The following is a 21,826-nucleotide window of genomic DNA, read 5'->3' as shown; positions in this document are numbered from 1 at the left end:
GTAAAGGAAACATGGACTGGAGGTGAAGCTTTTATTCCTGACGTTTCGTCTATCGACTTTCTCGAGAAAGTCGATAGACGAAACGTCAGGAATAAAAGCTTCACCTCCAGTCCACGCTTCCTTTACCGTGTCTATACAACTGTTTACAACGTGACTATCAGCTGATTTTCCCCACCTCGCCCACGATGGACACAAGTAGGCGGTTACTTCAACGTCCCCCTATACGTCGTTCAGTTGGACCCCTCCTTGATGATGACGCCGTTGATTAAGCAGTAACATCACCACTACGGAGTACGAGCATAGGCGTCCCCCTCGGATCAGTGCTGCCATGTTGGACGCCTCGTCACTCCCCACCATTACGTCATTGCAGCTGGGATTGCACAGCACCACTTAGACACTGATCAGCTGCTCGCCGCTCCGTTCCGCTCTTCTTGTAACGTAGCTGCACGAACTCATCCATGATCGAATACTTCAGAAACGTAGTAGCGCCGTTGTCGTCGCCACTTAAACTTCCGTCTACTTCAGTGACTTCTCATATTCAGTTGCTTTTACGGATAAAAAGATCAGTGCTTTTTATAGTACGGTATTACGCTTTAGTGTAAAACTGTGGACTTTTTTTCTTTTTACATTTGTACGACAGTTTCCTTTGTATATATTCCTCAAGCTCCAGCTGCAAATTCAGACCCACACAAAAGCCTTCGTACCATCAGTGTTCAATTTACAAAGTATAAGTTCTAGATGTGTGCATTAGTTCCTTACAACAATTTATTGTTGCACTTCGATTGGACTTCCTCTCTCATACGAATTGACAACAATGACATAGTGGATAATTGGTGGCATCTCCTTTTCCTTTGTAGCACATACTAATCCATTCCTAGTTTAGTTTTCCCAAGAAAAAGAATAAAATAATTTATTCTTTCCACGCATAACTAGAATTTCTTGGCAACGTCATCTTGACAAAACATTTTTATTACCACCATGAAAAAGAATCAAATAATTTATTCTTTCCACGCATAACTAGAATTTCTTGGCAACGTCATCTTGACAAAACATTTTTATTACCACGTCAATGACAGTCTCCATTTCCTTACAAGTACACTTCATTCAGCACTTGTAACAAGCTCAATTCCCATTTCTTTTGCATTGGCTACAGCAACTTCTGGCTCAATTCCATCATCTTCCAACATGATTTCACATAACTTGGTAACTGTTGTTCATGACGAGCCTTCTCTCCCCAAATTCACAGGAAATAATTTGCCATTGGATTTCATTTTTGTTAGAAGTTGAAGATGAAATAACTTGACGTCAAGTGACTCATGACAAAGGCAAAATAGCGATTCTGCGTAGTTGAGTAGACTTGGGAGATATACTAGCAGGAAACATTATCCAATTAGATGCACTTGATGAAATTGTATCTTATGACCTCACCCAAATGAGAAAAACTTTCCAGTAACTTGCGACAGTCGGTGCCTTAGCTTCTCTTTTCAAATTAGCTCAGATACATAACAAAGATCAATATTCCACTAAAGAACAAGCTTTCAAAGTAGCTTCATCTCTCAAGAGTGAACCTCGAGAAGCCCTGAAACATTCCACTTGGATTTCAGGTACAAAAGTCTCGTGTACACGAACTCGCTCGACAATGTAGTCACACTCAACTCGTATTTTGAATTCCTCTCACATCCTGATACTCTTGCTAAAACAGTTAATGTTGAATTTACACCAAATACAAAGCTCACAGACTTCTTGCTTAAACTCAGAGAATCCCCGGGTACTACTGCTAAAATACATAAACAGTCCGTCTCGATCAGACAAAAATTCTACATATTTGTACCACCATTGTGCCTTCTACAAAGGAACCCATTGTTGCATTCCATTTAAACTCCTTTGAATTCCCTGATGCACAGGATGAACTACTTTCCCTATGCAAGGACTTTAGACACGTGATTGTTCTTGATGGTGAATCACTTGGTGTTACACACCTCATTCATCACCACATTCTCCTTCAGAGAAAATTCCAGATAATATTACATTCCTGCTTATCATCACCTCATAGTAAAACACAGTGGATAAACTAAGTGCAGACATACTTGAACAAGATATTATAGAACCCTCAGTCTCAAAATGGAACTTTCCATTTTCTTTCATTCCCAAACATGGTGGTTCCTTCCGCCCAGTTATGGACTTCAGGGAACTTAATCAAATTACTACACCGGATAGAAATCCTATTCCAGTTTTGCAAGAAGTTTTATATTTTATCGGTGAGAACAATGTCGTTTTTACGACACTAGTCCTCATTTCAGGTTACTTTCCAATTCCCCGACCTTGAAAGCCAACAGAACATTACCAATTCAAACAACTAGCAATGGGTCTTGTTTCTGCACCGTTTATCTTTACAAGACTTATGAACAACGTATTTGCAGGACTGACAGGTCGCAATGTGTTCATGTATCTTGATAATGTCATAATTGCCTCAAAGTCTGTTCATGAGTATTTACAGACACTTCATTTTTCTCACGTCTTTCACAATCAGGTCTCAAATTTAAACTTTCCAAGTAGTTTTTTCCGTCACAAGACAAAGTTAAAGCTGTAGTAGATTTTTCATGCCTTTCATCTATAAACAAAGTTCACTCATTTCTTGGTCTCTCAAGTTTTTATAGAATATTAATAAAGGACTACTCACAGATTACAGCATCCCTTGCATCCTTACTCAAAAAGGATACCCTCTCTCTCTAGGCTTCTGAACAAGAGAGATTTCCTTGACCTCAAATACATTTTGACTACTGCCCCAATACTTACTTTTCCTGAATACAAGCTTTTCTTCACACTGATGCATCCTATAAAGGATTAAGTGTTGTACTCAGGGAACATGGTAAAGATCTATGACCTACTGCTTATGCAAATCGCCTATTGAACAAAGTAGATAAAAAATATTCAGTTATTGAGATAGAAGTGTTAGCAGTTGTTTATGCACTCAGACATTCAAAGATAATTCTAGGTCACGAGATTACAATCCACATAGACCATCAAACACTCTTACAGCTGTTCAAAGGAGAGAGAAAAAAAATCACCCAAACTTGCTCGTTGGTTTCTATCTAAGAGTTCATGCCCACTTTCTTTTATGTTCTAGGAAAGGCAAATGTTGTTATCGACGCTTTAAGTCGCAATGTCGCTACATTACATAACATTCCTCAGTCAGTAAATTTCACTCAAGAGCGCTTTTACGCAGCTCAACGTTCAGATCCTCTATGGAAGCATGTAATAGATTTCCTCGAATCAGGCGACACTACAGATGTTGAAGCACCTCCAAATTTGAATAATTATACCCTCCTAGATGTTGTCTTGTATCATCAAACCACTCTTGACAACAAGCAAATGCCGCAGTGACCAGTCAACTAGTAGTACCCACCGAACTCGTTCCTAAAGTACTCCATCTACATCATGACTCCATCATGATATCTCATCTAAGTAAAGAGAAATGCCTGACACAAACCAGACTTCAGTGTTTTTGGCTTACTATGAGGAAAGACATCCGTGCTCATATAGACGCATGTCATTCTTGTGCATCCCACAAGAGGCCATATTTGGGGACATGTACATATGTTAACTTATTCTCCCCCTGTTAAACCCTTTGACACTGTAGCGATCTATCTTCTCAAATTACCACTTACTCCCACTGGAAACCAATACTTGTTTGTCTGCACGAATTATTTCCCGAGGTTCTTTATTTTTCCCCTCTCATAAAAAAAAAAACCGCATGACCTATGTAATTGACAGAATATTTATAGTCAATATTTTACCACCCAAGGTTTTACAGTTTGACAATATTTGTAAATAATTCAATATCACCAAATGTAACATTGTAGCATACCACCCAAGTTCAAAATATCTTGTTGAACACCAAAATATAAAAATTATCAATGTTTCAGACATCTTGCTTCAGACATCTATCTTTCTTGGGATGAACATATGCCTATGGTACAGGCTTGTATCAACCCTGCTGTAAACAGGTCTATATCGAAGTCACCCCATTTTCTCCTCTTTGATACGGACAAACGACACCCACATGACCTTCTTACGTCAGATAACAAGTCCAGTTTTTAATATTGATGATTACATCAAAGTCAAAATAGCTGACTTTCACACACTCTTCAATAGAATCCCGAATACCACTGCCCTCTCCAAGAAAGACATGACTCGTCTTCGCAATAAATCAGTGTAACATTGATATAGGTGGCGTAGCATATTCCCTGAATCACACTCCTAATTCCAAGCTACCTCCTAAGTTTCTTGGTTCCTAAAGAATATTTTATAAAGTGTCAACATACAAGGTCAAAGTTAGAAATATGCACAAGGACCTTGACACTACGCTGTACCTAGATCATCTGAAGAAAGTTTCCAGTGGTCTTGACACTGAGAACGATATGACGAATCAGTCCATTCCCCCTTCTTTAAAGAATCCTTCTAAATCATCGTCCCCATAAAATATCTGCACTTTCAGTGCCTCATTCTAGTAACCTCAAAAGTGCAACCCCCTTTCTCTAGGTGACAACCATATCATCTACTTATCTGTTGCCATGACCCATTTGTCTTGTTTTGGTTTTATGTAATTTAATCCTTCCACTTTTTTCCTTAGCTTAAATATCTAAATGCAATTCAGTCTTCCAATTAGTGTTAGGAAATAAATATGAACTTTGCAAATGCAATCGTGCTCCTACCATTTCCATGATACTTGGTACTTAGTATTAAGTTGTCATAGTATCAAGTTTAATGTTCCTTTACATCTGAAGATTTATGAATTGTGCTTCTATATGTCAAGTCAGTCGTTGTGGACATATCCAGTAGCTGATCGAGCAATGTTGCATTGATTAAGGTAGGTTTTATTGCATGTTCACACGTAAGGTGGTAAGATTGTACAGTGCTCAACAAAAGTACTGTCCACCCAGGGTGTGGCGGAACGCACTTTTGTCGGATCTGGAAAGACATGGCATGGTTTCACCCCTACCCATCTTCCCCTTACCGTCTCCTCTTCGTCAAGATCTATCCATACATACATACATATATACATATACTGTACACACACACACACACACTATATATATATATATATATATATATATATATATACAGTATATGCAAAGTAGACCACTTGGAAAAAGAAACTAACGAAGCAGAGCGCTTTCGTATATTACACCTTCAGCGCATTAAGTACTACTTTGCATAAATGAACACACGTACCCGTGTTCTTATTAGCAAATATATATATATATATATATATATATATATATATATATACATATATGCACACACACATGTATACTCTTATACAATATGTACACGGGCATGTAAAAGTAACCAGGACAGGTACCCATTACTCAGCATTTGTGAACGCAAGTTTTTAATGTTTTATTGTAGATATACATACGTATATTCACCTGATTGTGCAATTACGTTGATGGGTTTATATTTCTACGTCTTTATTGGCCAAACTAAACCCCTACATACTTTTAGATCGGACTTGTTTCACCCAGGCTATACCACGAGTCGTTGCATCTGAATGTGCTTGTGTGAGTGTGTGCTCAGGCGAGAGGGACCCGTGTCTCTACCCCGTACCCCATTCATTATATGGATATAAAATAATAAGGACACATCCTCCTCTTGGCGCTCCCCATCCGTCTCCCTCATTGGATTCCCCGCGTCGGCAACAGCTGCACAGCCATGTCCTGTGACCCGGGACAGCCAGCACCAGGACACCTATAGGGTATGCGACGTGACGAGAGGCACTTCAACCAATGGCTCAGACATTTGAGGAAGGGGGAGGAGTGGCTCATGCACCCCATCCACTTTAAAAAATATAGTGATAAATGAATGAATAAGATAAGATAAAATAAAATACTGCCTTGCTATTTTCATGTCATTTCTATAGACATGAATAATAATAAATGAATTAATAAAACAAGATAAAATAAAGTAGTCTTGTTATTTTCATGTCATTTCTATGACTATACATTTGTAATTTAAGTTGCGTTAGTTCTAACTTTACCTCCAAGTGCCTATACTAGTAGTTTGCTAATTATGCTGGTGTAAAAATTAAGCAGTCTCTTTTATTTCCTCTAAAACGATTACCGAAATGTACAATAACTCTATTTTATTACTGAGCCCACCTAGGCTACCCTTGAAAAAATTCTGATTGCGCTACGATTAAGTTCACTGATGCATTTAATACCCTCTATTTCATTAATTTATACACTAGCCTCATTTGTTTTATTCCATGTACTCTATTGTACATTAAACCGTCATCTCTATATGCGTTCCTGCGATGGTTGTATAAAAAGATTCCACACGATAACAGATCGTTGCTACATGCTTGGAAAAATTTACCCCCAACGAAAAACGGTCACTTTTTTTATATTCGTATCACACAAGTACATATATTTCAATTATACAAACTTCGTACAAGGTCTGTCAAATCCTCATCTACATATATATTTTTATTAAATAAATAAAACATAATATGGAGGTAAATTAATCATCTTTTTCAAACAGTTGAGACTATTTTGAATTTTATCCTTACACACCAGATAGTATTATCACTGCAAGCATTTTCTAAGAAGAATGCAAATCTTTTCAGAGTTCATCGTTGTACGTGCTTTCTACCATGCTAACCAGATCATTAAACTAATGTTTTGAGAGTTCCATTATCAGTGAAAAAAGAAAAAAATAAACAACATAGGTATAAATACTTGGAACGGTACCATAACAGTTCATTTCATTTGTCTTACGTCAGGTACACAAAGTAATGATTACTCAAGTTTTATAGACATATTTCAAGGACTTCAGTGACATTCCTACGGACCAGAGTCACGCAGCATTACGGTTGGAGATTAATTTCAACTGAAGAATCATTTAATTGCCATTAATACCCCCTTTCTACTTGACCATTTCTATGGTTCCTCGACGGTTATAACCGATAAAATATTCGTGCATTTGGCAACGCGGCTGCCTGGGTCCGCCGCTTGTGTTGGCTGAGACGCTGCATAGATCTCAGTGCGAAACTGTGGCTTGGTGAAATAATTCGTCACCTTGAATGGGTCATATTGTATAAAAGTATAAACGTAGTTTTCCTTTATACGAGTCGCAGAATTCAGTAAAGAGGCCGAATGGAACAAATATTGTTTCAACATGAACATCATAACCAATGTACAATAGGGATGCATGTAGTACATTTCATGATAAAGTACAATTTTCTTGCAAATAAAAACGCGTTTACTTGGTACACTTCTCAACCCGGTGTACAATAACGAAAAAGTAAAAAATTCTAGCGGGGTAATTATATTTTATAGTGTGGAGTCCTACTGACAGAGTTTGTTGGTTTCTTATTCTCATTTTCCCTTTTTTTTTTTATAGTCACGTTTAATTATATAATCCCCTGACACCTGCAGTACAAACAAAAAGTTATTCGGAGGAAAAATAATGTTTCTTGTAGATTGGTATAAAAAAAAAAGTCGCGAGCTATAGTTAGATACGCAAATAAAATATCGGTTTCCAGCCACGACTCTCAGTTTGTAAACAACTGATGCATAACCGATAATTATACTTTTCCTACCTATTCAAGAGATCCACACATTTAAATAGACCAATACCTTGTCAGGTAATCGCGATTTTCTCCCCCCAAAGATGCGTCATTTGGGGGGAATTTTTACCTTGACGAACAAGGGGAACAATTAAAAGACAAGATCGAGAATCGCTTGCACGCCTTGATCTTCGCATTTATGCCTCAACTTTACCTTGACGTCACCGCGAGACCGCTATTCGACTATTCGAAGAGGAAACTACATTCTTTACTTCCCTAAAGCCTAAGTCCCACAGGGTCTCAAATTTCCTTAAAGACCTCGACCAGTACCAAATCGGGGGTCAGATTATTAGCTAATTAACAACAAAACAACAGCAATAACGGCAACGACGACGACAACAACAACAACAACTCAATCAGCCATTCCGAGTTCACTTCTCGACAAAGACGTCTCCCACAACTGTTCTAACTTCTGCCATGCCACTCCTGCATACTTCTCTGTCCCCTCATTCCATGACAAAAGTATTTTATTTTGGCTGAAGAAACAACCTCCGCAACTTCATGGTTAAGAAACATATTTCGAGTCCATTCAACCTTTCTCTGCGTCTAGCCACTTCCGCCGTTTGCTCCACCTGCCGACAGGCGAATTTACTCAGCCCACGGTTAGACACACCCCCATCCCCCAGCAGCGAAAGTTAAAAACCGTACACCACGCGACTAAAGAAGCCATTAACTCCAACACTCCCCCACCTGCTACTCCTTCAGGTTACCCGAGTAAGGAGGAACACCTGGATGACGATGATGCAGCCACAAGACTTCTGAACCTGAGGTCGACCTTGGCGTGGCGGACACAAGACACGAATTCTGTCTCCAGAAGCCCGACGTCACTGTACGTCCTTGAAGGACGGGCTCTAGCCCTTCTCGTCATTGTGGACAGGAAGGGGACGGGATGGGGCAGGAGGGAGAGAGGAAGGGAGGGAGGGAGGGAATCTTTTATGTGTGCTATGTAACAGGACGACAAGTCTTGGGCTGATGAGGATGTTGACGGTGGTGATGTGGGTGGTTGCTGTGGAAGTGATTGTGTAGGTGATGGTAGTAATGTAGGTGGTAGCAGATAGTGATAACGATAGTAGTGGTGGTGTTTGTGGTAATAGTGATAATGATTGTGGTGGTGAGGCTGGTGATATTAATGGTGATATAACAAAATACAACGATAGTTATATACCGATAATAATACGATAGTGATCATTATGATGATAAGAAAGCGATAGTAATTTAGTGATGGTGGTGTTGGAAGTAGCGTTTGTGCTTGTGATTGTTCGATTGGTAATATTTAATGAAAAAATAGTCTCATGTAAAACCATATTCACGCGCACGCACGCACGCACACAAACACACACACACACACACACGCACACACAGTCTCTTGATACTGTCCTTAAGTTCATATCACCCAAATAAATTCGTCTGGCATCCCACACTCTTCAAAGGAGGCGAATTCTTCCTCTCGGAAAAAAGGCAGTGCACTACACTGCACACATGGTTGCATCCTGGGGAAGGACTACGCCCGAACTCGTCCACTGCAGACACAAGAGTCCTACTTCGACAGTGGTTCTCATCCTTGTGTGTGTGTGTGTGTGTGTGTGTGTGTGTGTGTGTGTGTGTGTGTGTGTGTGTGTGTGTGTGTGTGTGTCATAACAAGAGTTCAGGGTGGAGGAGCGTGGCCTGCTGTTACAAATTACATTTCTATACAATGAAAGGAATCACAAAAATCGGGTCACATGAAGAATTGTCACCCCAGAACGCCCACATGAAGAATTGTCACCCCATGAGATCCCACATGAAGAATTGTCACCCCATGAGATCCCACATGAAGAATTGTCACCCCAGTACGCCGAATGTCAACAGTGGAATAAAGATTAGGTTTGGTTAGGTTATCTTAGGTTGAACGAGGGTTTTGCTTATTGTCATCAACTTATACAATCGAAGAATCGTAAACCCAGGATGGCCCACATGAAGAATTGTCACCCTAGGATAGCCCACATGAAGGATTGTTACCCTATCGAAATCTAGGGTAACGTTTCTTTATGTGATCCCAAAAATCTATTAAATACAAGATTACCCTTTTTGGTAGGGTATTTGAGAGAAAAATTAAGGGAAGCTACACAGGAATGTTGACAATTCATGACGGGAATAGGAGTGAAAACAGTCGAGAACCGCCGCCCTTCGCGAATGAAGAACACTTCTCCAACCAGCGGGAGGCCCTCGAGACTCGAAACAGGAGTTCGGGATTCCCGAAGTCCTGGCAGGTTTTACTGCCCCGGCCAAGGACGAGCGACAACCAGAAACCTCGATTTAAACGCCCAACAAGACCCACGGTTTCCTACGTCTTCGTCTTGATCTTAACTCTTGTACTTAATTGCATCACAATTTCCTCCAAGTCAACCCCCTCCCCACGCCGATGGATTACCCCAATCCATCCTCTCCCCACCTTCCATCCCTCCACGGGTAGCATCGCCGTCCAGTGCGTCCTGGTGTGGACGCGTTACTTAGCTTCGCATCGCATCGCATGGCATCTCTTTTCGCTCGCGAGCAGGTGTTCGATCTGGCTACCAGCTCCATTGGGGCGAGTGCGAGCGCCAAATGCGCAACAAGGAAATGACGTATGAAGACCTTAAGTGGCGAGAGGGTGGCGTAGACCAGGAGGAAAATAGTAGGTTCAGTTAAGTTCCTCCGCGTGTAGCCAAGTCGCCTAAATACAGCACGGGTTAAATGCGTGTAGAGCCCCTGTCACATCATCACGATTCTCGTCAAATGTTGTGAATTTGAAAAGCTGCAGGACGACTTCGCCTACAGTATTCTAGACCTCGCTAAGGACAATTCAACAATGTGTCTAATATTCGTATTCTAGGTAGTTCGTCATTCAGCTTCTCAGCATATGACGCAAAGGTAATATGACATTTGGAGATTCGAAAAATATGAAATTGTAAACAAAGTCGTTTCTACTCAAACGAATTCGAGTCGTGACAGTGTGACCGGAGCTTAAGTGGGGAGCCGCGCGTCTAATGTGTCGCCAAATGGCCTGTATGGAGAATAATTTGATATGTGTCGACAAATAGCCTATTTAGCGAGTATTCCATGGGTGAAGGTATGTAGAGAGTACTTGGAGTAAATGACAAGCGTGTGGCTAAGCACCCCATGTATTTGAAGCAATTGTGAAGTGCGCAGCCAATGCGGGGAGTGTTTGGAGGAAGTGGTGTGTAAACAGAAGCCCCTATGGGGAGTACTTGGGAGTGCAACACACGAGTAAGGGTCTGGGGAGTTGCGAGAGTTTGGCCAGCTTTTTTTTTTTTCTTAATCTGGTCCGAGAAGCCCACAGAAAGACAACCACATAAGTTAGTACACATATTTATCACCACTGCAGACTTGTCTTTACAGTTATCAGACTACGTTCAAAAGAAATTGTTATGTATTTATTGAGTACTTCAAAAACATCCAATGAATAGGTACCACACAGTTAATGTCAGTTGCTGTGCCAAGTACCCAGAGCATTACAGCGATATATAGGGCAAATGCGTAACGACTCCTCAGGAGCGGAGTTGGCCGAACCGTGACGGCAAGTACATGCAACTCTGGCCAATAGCATGCGAGGGCGGGGACTGGGGTTGGGAGAGGGGGGTGGGGGTGGGTGGGCAAGGCCGGTTTACCTTCAAATGCTCCTCCCCTACCACCACCCCACCCCTCCCCTCCCGTACCCTACCCTCCTCAACCCACCCCTCCCCTTCCCTCCTTCCTCAACTTCTCCCTCATAAAGTGAACCACTAGTACCCTGAATAAAGAAGACGAAAGAGGTGAACCCATCATCCCAATAGATATAACAACGGTCCGTTCTCTGCTCTTGCCTTCTCTTTAAAGATTTTCTTTCCCGCAAACCTCTCTCTAACCTTTAACCTAAGAAAAATACATATCCCCACTTTTCATTTCTCAGCGCGTTCCTCAAAAACTACTGCCAATACCAACGCCTAACCCCAACGCCAACGACACGCGGCGTCGCTGGGCGTTTGTGAGACTGGGCGTTGGGCGTTGGCGTCTACGCTGGATATTCTCTTCAGCCGTTGCTTATGTCCTCTTCAGCTGCATCTGCGGGAGAGGCAGAGAACAGGGCGGGGCTCGCTCAGCACTTGAGTGTAAACAAAGACTGAGGACATACGAAAGAGAATCGACAATTTTGATCCGCGGGAGAATAGACGCGGGAAGAAGTTTGTTACGTGTTGTTGTTCTTGTTGTCGTTCCCTAGACTGTCTATCCGAGCAGTCCCGTCTCCCCAAGGAATGCCACAGCCGAAAATGGGTTTTCCCACAAATCCTTTATAGAGTGTATGTTGTGTTGTTTGCGTGCATGATTGTGTATAATGCAGTCTTCCATTATGAGTTGTATGGTTGGAAGTAGGGACGGGTGATGTGGAGGAAGAGGTGGCGTGGGTGGCGGGCGTGATGTGGAGGGTGTGCGGATGGTGTAGAGGTGGGTGTGATGGTGGGGGGTGGGGGTGATCTGAAGGAAAGGAAAGAAAGGAAGATGTAAACAGTGGTTCCCGAACTTCTCTAAGATGCTGCACCACATTAACCCATCACACTCGCCGAATCCCTTCATTTTGAGGGAAGAAGAAGAAGAAGAAGAAGAAGAAGAAGAAGAAGAAGAAGAACACAACTAAAAATAAATGAATAGATAAATAAACAAATTTAAATCAGTAAAAAATGACAACTACACTAGAATTCAAAATTACGTTCGGAAAGCGCACCAAAAAATGGACAATAAAAAAAACAAATCCAACAAGAATAGTTTACAATGTAACGCGCAACCATTACACAATGTGAAGAATTGCATCTAATGTCTTTCTTCTTCTTCTTCTTTATCTTTAGGAAAAATTCCGTCGAACTTCAGAGACGAGCTCTGAATCTCCGAGGGTTGAGCCCAGATGTAGAACCACTGACTAGAGCAGACATACGCCTCATAATTTGTTTTCGAATCCAGGATCCTCGAAGTTGAGGACGGGAGGGAGGGTGTCAGTTGACCTTTCAGACAAGGCGAACACGGTCGTTTGTTCGAGATCGATCGCTAATCGCGTTCTTTTGCGGCCGAACTGGACCCTGCAGCAGAGTCTTCGAGGTCCTCTCAAAAAAAAAAAAAAAAAAAAAAAAAAAAGAAGAAAAAAAAAAAAATCCCCCTTCCCCTCGCACTAGTCCTAAGGACACCTACAGCTTCTTTATTTCCTCAATGGACGAATTTGTTCTTGTTACAAGACTATACTCTGGTTCACGAGAGCCTATACCAACCTTGGAGGGACCCTATGAAGTAAAGGTTATAAACAAGAAGGCGAGGAGCCTACGCCACGAGACGCTGAGTACCTGCGGCCGAAGCCGTCACCTTTGCCCTCTAATGCGCTTGGGGCAGGAAACAAAGGGTTCATTCTCGGGAATCGGAGAGGAGTGAAAGAGTAATAAACAAATACAGAAATAAATCAAATAAATCATCGAAACTTGAATTCAAATCAATAAAACAATAAATAAATTATTAAACAAACAAAGGAGTAGATGAAAAACAAACAAAATCCATATACTGGCAGCGTTCAGCAAAGATTGAAATGTCAACGACAGTAGGCTCCCCGCTGCCCCCAGGAGATCTCGCCAGACCTTGCGAGCCCGTGACGTCATCATATCGCTCCTCAGAAGAAGACCAGAAGTCCATCTAATCGGAATTAGAATCTGTTGGTATCAGCCAGAACAAAGACCTTACAAAAAATATACTTATTGGGCTACACACACACACACACACACACACACACACACACACACACACGCACATACACAAACACACACACGGAAACACACACACACACACACAAACACACGCACGCACGCACGCACATACACACATGCGCGCACACACACACGCACGTGCACACACTTTTTTTCGTCCTTGGAGTGGATCCGCCTAGCAGCACCTAGCGACGGCGGCGGCAGTGCTGTGACGAAAACAAAACTAGTTTTGAGTACCATTTGTGAAGTCGCAGTTGGATGCTGGAGACAATCGAACAATTTCCTCGACACAGCACTAGAGAACACGAGACATGGCCAATGCTCCCTTTTCCTGTGAAGGTTCTCCCCTTGCCCCTCAGTCATGTGAATAAAATAGCTTGGAGGCGACAGCAAGATTAAAGGTACAATGGAGGACATTTGAACCTACCCCACGACACATCAAAACTAGGTAAACTCGTCTTCTCTTTGTTGAGCGTTAGGGAGTATTATTGTGTTGAACGCCAAATGTTAAGCTGGCTGGAAGGCAAACTTTGATGGGAGAATAATTGTTTAGAGTAAAAGTTGGGCGCCAAATAATAATATCGCTCGCTCTGAGTGCGAGAACAGGGGGAGTGGGAGAGACGGCGAGGGAGGTGACGACTGTGTGTTTTAAATCATCTTCCAAGGCGGTCTGCTTGCGGGGGAGGGGTGGAGGAGACTGCGACGGAACCAGTGAGCTAGGCTCGCTGTGTGATGCTCCGAGGCGATCTGAATTTTAGGAGATTCCGCCCAGCTTGTAAACCAGGCCATGGCCCGTGCTATTATTTGGCTCCTGGTCAAAGTCGATGCCTGGGAAATCGGATGCAAAACGTTCTCAGGCTGCTGATTTCACCAAGATTGAATGTATGGCTGGTAGTGCACGTGCGTTTCCTCAAAGAAGTTTTGTGCGACTCACGCGGCCGGGGTAGCACTATCTTCTGGGACATCGTGCAGGTCAAGGGGTCATGAGAAGATGAGGACTTACCTAACATTGAGCAATTTATACATTTTACATAAAACAGTTTTCTTGCAATACACGTTTGTCTAAAACCTTTATATGCCTCTACAATGAAATATAACACCTTATCGAGCAGGTGCCACAGTGGTATAAAATCACCTGACGCCAACCATAATAAAGAAATGACCCTCGATACGAAGGGGATTATATGGTAAAAATCTAACAATTTTGCTAACAAGGATTAGAATAATAGAGTTTTAAGTTAACCAGGACTAAAAAAAAAAAAAAAAAAAAAAAAAACATCAGTATTCACGTAGGCAATCTGATCCTGTTCGTAGGTCGCCTTTTGTCCACCATACACTTTCTATTTCCAAAAGATTTTATTCAACCCAGAGTAACTCTTAGGCTCGTTTCACACGTATCGACTTTTCGTCGTGCGCCGTCCACGACACGACGCCGTGCTTTCATATAACCATGGGTGTCTACGGACGCTTTCACATGTCACGACGTGTGAAAACGTTCATAGACACCCATGGTTGAAAGCACGACGTCGTGTCGAGAACTGCGCACGACGAAAAGTCGATACGTGTGAAACGAGCCTTAGGTCTGAAAAGTTTAAACTCTGGATTACTTACAAAGGATTACAAAGGATTACAAAGGCGGAGCATGCCGACAGGAGACCTTTTGGTCCATATCTAGGTCACTTTCCTACGCCGGCGTGCTTTTGATATTTTGTTCTACCTAACGACGGGCTGGTTTACTAAGTCAGAGGCAGTTTCTCTCCCATTATACATTTTACTTATATCTACTTGTTTATTCTTGAGTATATGAGAGCATCCACAACAGAAAACGATAACCATGCGACATATTCATAGTCTGATTACATAATAAGGAAGCACAGAAAGCCAAGACAAAAATTAGTTAGAAATAAACAACTAAATTAATACATCGCGATTTTTTTTTATCAAAACTTTTTTTTTACAGCTTCTAATTATTTTTACGAGAAAAAAAGAACAAGGCAAGGGTCGGAGGCATTTTTAGAGTCAGGCTGCGACACTGAGGGGTAATTATTCTCATTCTGCCTAATACACACAGAACAGCCCCATCTGTCTGCTTTGCCAAACGAAGTATAATATGACAATCAGAGGACAGACACTTACAGGCAATTAGGCTCACAGAAGAACAGAATACGAACAGAAACCCCAAGAAGTCATCTGCATAAAAACCCATCACATTACTCAACGACTCCCAGACATCCTTCATAATTACGTACCTAGTTATCAGTTCTAATGAGATTTTAACTTCAAGACAAATATCTGAAACCCAGTGAGGGAACTGTTGAGCAATCAGATTTCTTTTTTTTCTTAGGGACTGTCCAAAACAACAAAGACAAGCCAAGTGACGTCACCCAAGATCGGACCAATCAAATTCCAAGGTTCAAAAGTCGGCCTCGACGAGGCTCGGTCTAACGGATTCACACCCCAGTAGGACAAAAACAATGTTGCGGCTTAAACAAATATATATATCAGGAATGTGGCCACTGTAGAGCGTTGGTTTGTACTTCTCTCTGTGCATATGGACCATCTAGGTTCCTCTCCAACAGCGAAAACTCTAAATCACTGTTGGTTTTCCGCCATCAATCTGGTGGATCATTCATGTCAATACAATGTTGAGAACATCTATTGACATAACGTACCAAACATAAATTTCAAATATTATTACGAAAATAAGTTTGTGAGTAATGAAAATAAAGATTATTTCACATTTCGTCACCAAGCCTAAAAACTAAATAATTTTATTACAATATTTTAATCATACACACACAATTATATATATATATACATATATATATATATATATATATATATATATATACATATATATATATATATATATACAAATGCTGTTCCTCATAAGGAAAAAATCATTTATCGAGTATCGTCTGCACGATCACACATCAGGCACACATACGCCAGCACGCATACGCTCGCGCGCACGCACGCACGCACATACACACACACACACACGTACAAACGCTATCGCGTACTTGAATACGTGTTTACATGGAGGCGTACACGTAGATGTTAAAGCGTTCATGTAAACACGTACATATACACGTAAACATGTAAACTCATCTTCTTCAGCGAGTGTGCCTACAAAACTGCACTCGCATGTATGTACACGATAGACTACTTACTAAATTAGCTTTGCATGGAATAAGTGGTAGCCTATTAGGTTGGACTAGTAATTGGTTGAAAGGTCGAAAACAGAGAGTTGTTTTAAATGGAAAAACTTCTGGATGGAAAAATGTTGCAAGTGGAGTTCCTCAGGGTTCCGTTCTTGGGCCACTTCTATTCATAGTATATATAAATGATATAGACAATGGACTAAAATCTACTGTTTCCAAATTTGCTGATGATACAAAACTGTGCGGAGTGGCAAATGATCACTCAAACCAATTAGATATTCAAGAAGATTTAGATCAATTACAGCAATGGTCTGAAAAGTGGCTAATGAAATTTAACACAAGTAAATGCAAGGTAATGCACATAGGTAAAAATAACAGTAAGTACGATTACAAGTTATTTGGAAATTCGTTAACAAAAGTGGATAGTGAAAAAGATCTCGGCGTAATTATCAGTAACGACCTCAAATCATCCAAGCAGTGTATTTCAGCCTCTGAGAAAGCAAATAAGATTCTGGTATTGATTGCGCGATCTTTTGATTTCAAAAGTCCATCACTCATTAACAAGCTATATAAATCGTTAGTTCGTCCACATTTGGAATATGCTGTTTCTGTATGGTCACCGAATCTCATTAAAGACATTGACAGACTGGAAAAAGTACAACGGCGAGCCACAAAACTGATTCCAAATATCAAAAATAAATCATACGAAAATCGACTTAAGCACATGAATCTGTTTTCCCTAAAAAAGCGTAGACTCAGAGGTGACTTGATACAGGTCTTTAAGATTTTAAAGGGAATTGACAACATCAAAAGTGACCAAATTTTCACATTGAATGAGAATCAGACAAGAAACAATGGTCTCAAACTATCCAGAAATAGATTCAATTTGGAAGTAGGTAGAAACAACTTTGCCAACCGTGTAGTTAATGAATGGAATAAACTTCCTGCACAGGTAGTGCAATGTAGTTCAGTTCGAAGCTTTAAGAATCATTTAGATAAATACCTAAGTAAGATGCTGTAATGATTATAATTTATGTTATATTATTTGTTTTTGTTTTGTTATAATTTGTCTGTCTGATTTTCATTTATTATTAGTTATATGTCAATTTATAATCATTTACTATTTACCTTTTTGTTTGTTATTCAACTATACCTATGCATTTATTTATGTATTTTATTTGTTATTTTTACATTATTATAGTTTTAATTTATTATTAATTTTTTTTTTTTTTTTTTTTTTTTTTTTTTTTTTTTTGCATCCGACCTAGATATGGATCAAAAGGTCTCCTGTCGGCATGCTCCGCCTTTGTAATCCTTTGTAATCCTTTGTGTACATGCGCTCGTGTGTGTGTGCGGCCGTGCGTGCGTTCGCGTGTACGCGTACCACTGCGTATATCCGAGCGCGTAAGTTCGCGTGTACTGCGCACGCGAACCCGTGACCCGGCGCGGCCCAATGGTCCCAGACAATGGAAGGTTCGACACACGCAGACTTTCCAACGTTGGCGCAAGAACCGCGTGCCCTATACTGGGTGCCTTGACCTCTTAGAACGCCTCACTACGAAACCCTTTCTCGCCACTTCCGGTGGAATTGTCCATCACCCCCGAAATCTGGCGACAAACCTCATCGAAAGGACAGACTGAAGTGCCGCTTTGACATGCAGGCAGAAGAAGAAGAAGAGGTTTCGAAGGTGACTTGTAATTATCATGTTCACAAATTAGTATGTGTGCGCGCAGCGGGTGGACGGGTCCTATGGCGTCGCTCGCTTCGACGACATGACGCAATGTCGATCGTTTCACGTCGAGCGTTCGAGTCCAGGAATCCAGGAATGAGCTTTACCGATATTTCCCCGTCGGCGTAATTTACTGTTAACTTGCGTGCGCTCTATTCATGCCCTTACTCGCTATTAGTAATAAATGGGCAACGAAACATATCGATCTGCCTCAATGCGTCCAACTGGAGCAGTAAATTACGTGACAAGAAAAAGTGTAGCCGAACTGCGGTGTCTATGACCTCTTTCGTTACTTTCTTACGTCGCATGAAAAGCAATTTCCAACTCAACCACGGACGTCTGTGAACTCTCGTTGCTTTCTTCTGCATTTATCACCATCGCTGTTTTCGTCATTCGTAGCCATTATAGACTTCTTCGTTGGCATTCCTGCTCCTGAAACTACTGACAAAAAAAGGGAGGCGGAGAAAGTGGAGGGAAACGCTTTTCATTATTACTCCAACGATCAGAACCTTTCAAAACACAGGTCTAGCGCGACGCGACAACACTACGCCACACACCCCCACACCCACGCCCCCCACTTTGGACGCGTGGGCTGGAATTGTGCCAAAAGCTCAATCATGCAGCTGCAAGCCAGCAGCAGCTGTATACCAGCTTGCTTGCTTGCTTTACTCCCTGCCCTGTTTCGTTTAAAACTGTCGGAATAAGCTCCCTTTCAGTGGCCCTTTCAGTGTGCAAATACCCGCATTTAATGCTTCTATTCTATTCTATTCTTCGTCATCATCTTTACCGTTTTCTATATACATATTCACAGTCTCGCTACGACGTAGGAACAGAACCCACGGATCCACGCCTCGTTTTGATGCTCGCCCTTGTTTGTTCTTGTCCTCGGATGGCGCTATGGCTCGCTAGGATATCCAAGATCTAATTCTGCACCAAATATTTCCTTGTTGCTGTTGCAGGTACTCACACAAAAATAATGATAAATAAATAAATAAATAAACAATAGGAATAGACAATATAAAATAAATACAATAGAATCAAAAAATTTCCAACCTCTATTGGGTTTACAGAGGGGCCTACACGAAGTCTCAGTGGGCTGACATGCACCTGAAGGACCCTCGACCCCTCCCCCCCCCACCCCCGACACTCGAATACGAAACGCCCACAAGGCTTCGTTAGTGTTGGGACCCACATGCATAATAATGTTGACTCTTCTGTATCATGTGGCATTTCCCCCCTTTATTCTCATTCCTCCAGGTTCTTCATTCATCTCCAGTGTACATTTCAGCAGGCAAAGGAATTACACTAATCTCGATTAACCCCTTTTGTACATGCATACATACATATACCAAGGCTTTTTCCCCCTTCCAAGGGAGGTAGCCTTTTGTACCTAGAAGAATATTTTTATGTCTACCGCCAGGCGATTTTATTAATTTCCTAATGGAATCAGTCATTTCCAGTGATCTTTCATCACACACACACACACACACATACACACACACACACACACACACACACATACACAAAGCACAGACATACACGCACAAAGTGCACACACACACATACACAAAGTACACACACAAAGCACAGACATACACGCACAAAGCACAACACACACATAGACATACACACACAAAGCACAACACACACACACACACGCACAGACACACACACAAAGTACACACACACATACACGCACAAAGTACACACAGACATACACAAAGTACACACACACAGACATACACGCACAAAGCACAACACACACACAGACATACACACACAAAGCACAACACACACACACCCCTACACACACACATACACCCCTACACACACACACACCCCCCTACACACACACACACACACAAAAGCACACACAAAGCACAGCACACACACAAAAAGCACACACAAAGCACAGCGCACACACACAAACACAATGGCTTTGCCTCCAGTTCCCTACTGATTAAGGCGAGACTGAACCCGCCCCTCCCTCCGCCCCCCCCCCCTGGTGCTACTTACATTTACAGCATCCTCCGAAGGGCTTCCTCTCCCTGTTGAGCATACTCAGAATCTTGAAACGCCTCTTCTCTCCGTCCCCAACAATTTCCTCTGTCTCGCCCATACCTGGAAACTTGTCTCTTCGTAGCTTCTGGCGAGTTCCAAGCGTAGCTCCCTCTGTTCCACACGCGAGGTCCTCAGAGGGGGTACTTCGCGGAGGGCTTTGGTACTCGAGTAAGTTCCTCTACCTTGCAGAGAAACTCCTCTCTGGATCCTTGTCAAGTTTAGAAATCCTCAAAGCATGTTTAAGTCAGACAGCACGAGAGAGACCTCGCTACACAAGCACAAAATGTCAAAAGAATGTGTCGTTTTCTCTTGTCCACGAGTTACTCTGTGCTCCCAACCACACCAAGTCTCAAGCCACGTGACAAAACGTGATCGAATGTTCGGTTTCGAAAATGAGAAAAGATAACAAAAGAGAAAGACGCGTGTACAAGCGCAACTTTCACGAGCCGATCACCGACAAGTGAGAATCGAAACTACCACCAATCCTCGCTGGCGTGCTCACACTGAAGTCGTACACGGCTCGCCACTTAAAACACGTTTGTTGACGACGAACGTACGAACGTGCACGATACACCCAAGACGACGACGACGACGTCACAGAATGTTCTCACGCGCGTGCGCGTCACAACACGGACGCGGGTCTTTGCAAGCCAAAGCTCTGCAAGGAAGTGATCCACATAGGAAAGAGGGTGCCTTGGCTTGGTCCACGAGGGGGCGGGGTGGAGGGGGAGACGGAGGTGGGGCAAGACGGCCCGGGGAGGGGTAGATGGAGTGGGAAATATGAGGGGGACGAGGAGGAACAGGACAGGAGAAGGAGGAGGAGGAGAAGGAGGAGGAGGAGAAGGAGGAGGAGGAGAAGGAGGACGAGGAGGAGGGAGAGGAGCAGGATGATGAGACTTGGGCAAGTTTGACGGGCCAAGGCAAGTCTACGTGGAACGGAAACTCGAGAACGGAGACCGGGGGGTGGGGGGGCTCAAGGGGGACAGGGATTGGTGAGACGGGGACTGGAAGAGGGGGGGAATTAGAAAATAAAAATAAAATCACATGAAAGAGAGCACAGGGTTGTTGGGGAGAAAATGACAAGCTAGGAAAGGAGAATAGGGAGGGGAATGTAGGCGAGAGAATGATAAGGAAAAGGTGGAATGGTGGTGGTATGGAAATATGTCTAGTGGAAAGGTAAGAAAGGAGGAGGAGGAGGAGGAGGGGGAGGAGGAGGGGGAGGAGGGAGGAGGGGAGGAGGGGTGTAGACATGAGAGGAGAGGAAGAGAAAGAGAGAAAAACAAGTAAATGGGTTGTGATGACTTTATACAGGTCTTAAAAGATTATTATGGGAAATAATACCATCAGCATTGAAATCCTAAATACTAGCCAAACGAGAATAAATAACCTCACGCTATCAGACATAAATGTAGCCTAGAAGCAGGTAGAGCCAACTCCGCCAACCGCGTACTAATGAAACTGAGAGGGCCCAGGCCTTTCATCGAG

At 42.3% G+C, this 21,826-nt stretch overlaps 1 protein-coding gene across 2 annotated transcripts in view; it reads right to left on the bottom strand.

Moving 5' to 3' along the window:
* The window catches only part of LOC143034433 (uncharacterized), a 159,043-nt gene that overhangs the window by 124,558 nt on the left and 12,659 nt on the right, over positions 1-21,826 (bottom strand). The window contains exon 1 of one of the 2 annotated variants that reach the window (XM_076200484.1): positions 20,297-21,008. The exons of the other annotated variant lie outside the window; for it this stretch is intronic. Coding sequence (XP_076056599.1) covers positions 20,297-20,399 — 103 coding nt within the window. The 5' untranslated portion in view covers positions 20,400-21,008. Of the gene's footprint in view, positions 1-20,296; positions 21,009-21,826 lie in introns of those variants that run through there. 2 annotated transcript variants of the gene reach the window in all.

The sequence above is a fragment of the Oratosquilla oratoria genome, chromosome 17 (genome assembly GCF_046742065.1).
Source record: "Oratosquilla oratoria isolate Oo_2021 chromosome 17, ASM4674206v1, whole genome shotgun sequence".
NCBI lineage: Eukaryota > Metazoa > Arthropoda > Malacostraca > Stomatopoda > Squillidae > Oratosquilla > Oratosquilla oratoria.
Note: the sequence above shows the minus strand (reverse complement) of the source record. Positions and strands in the feature narration are given on the sequence as shown.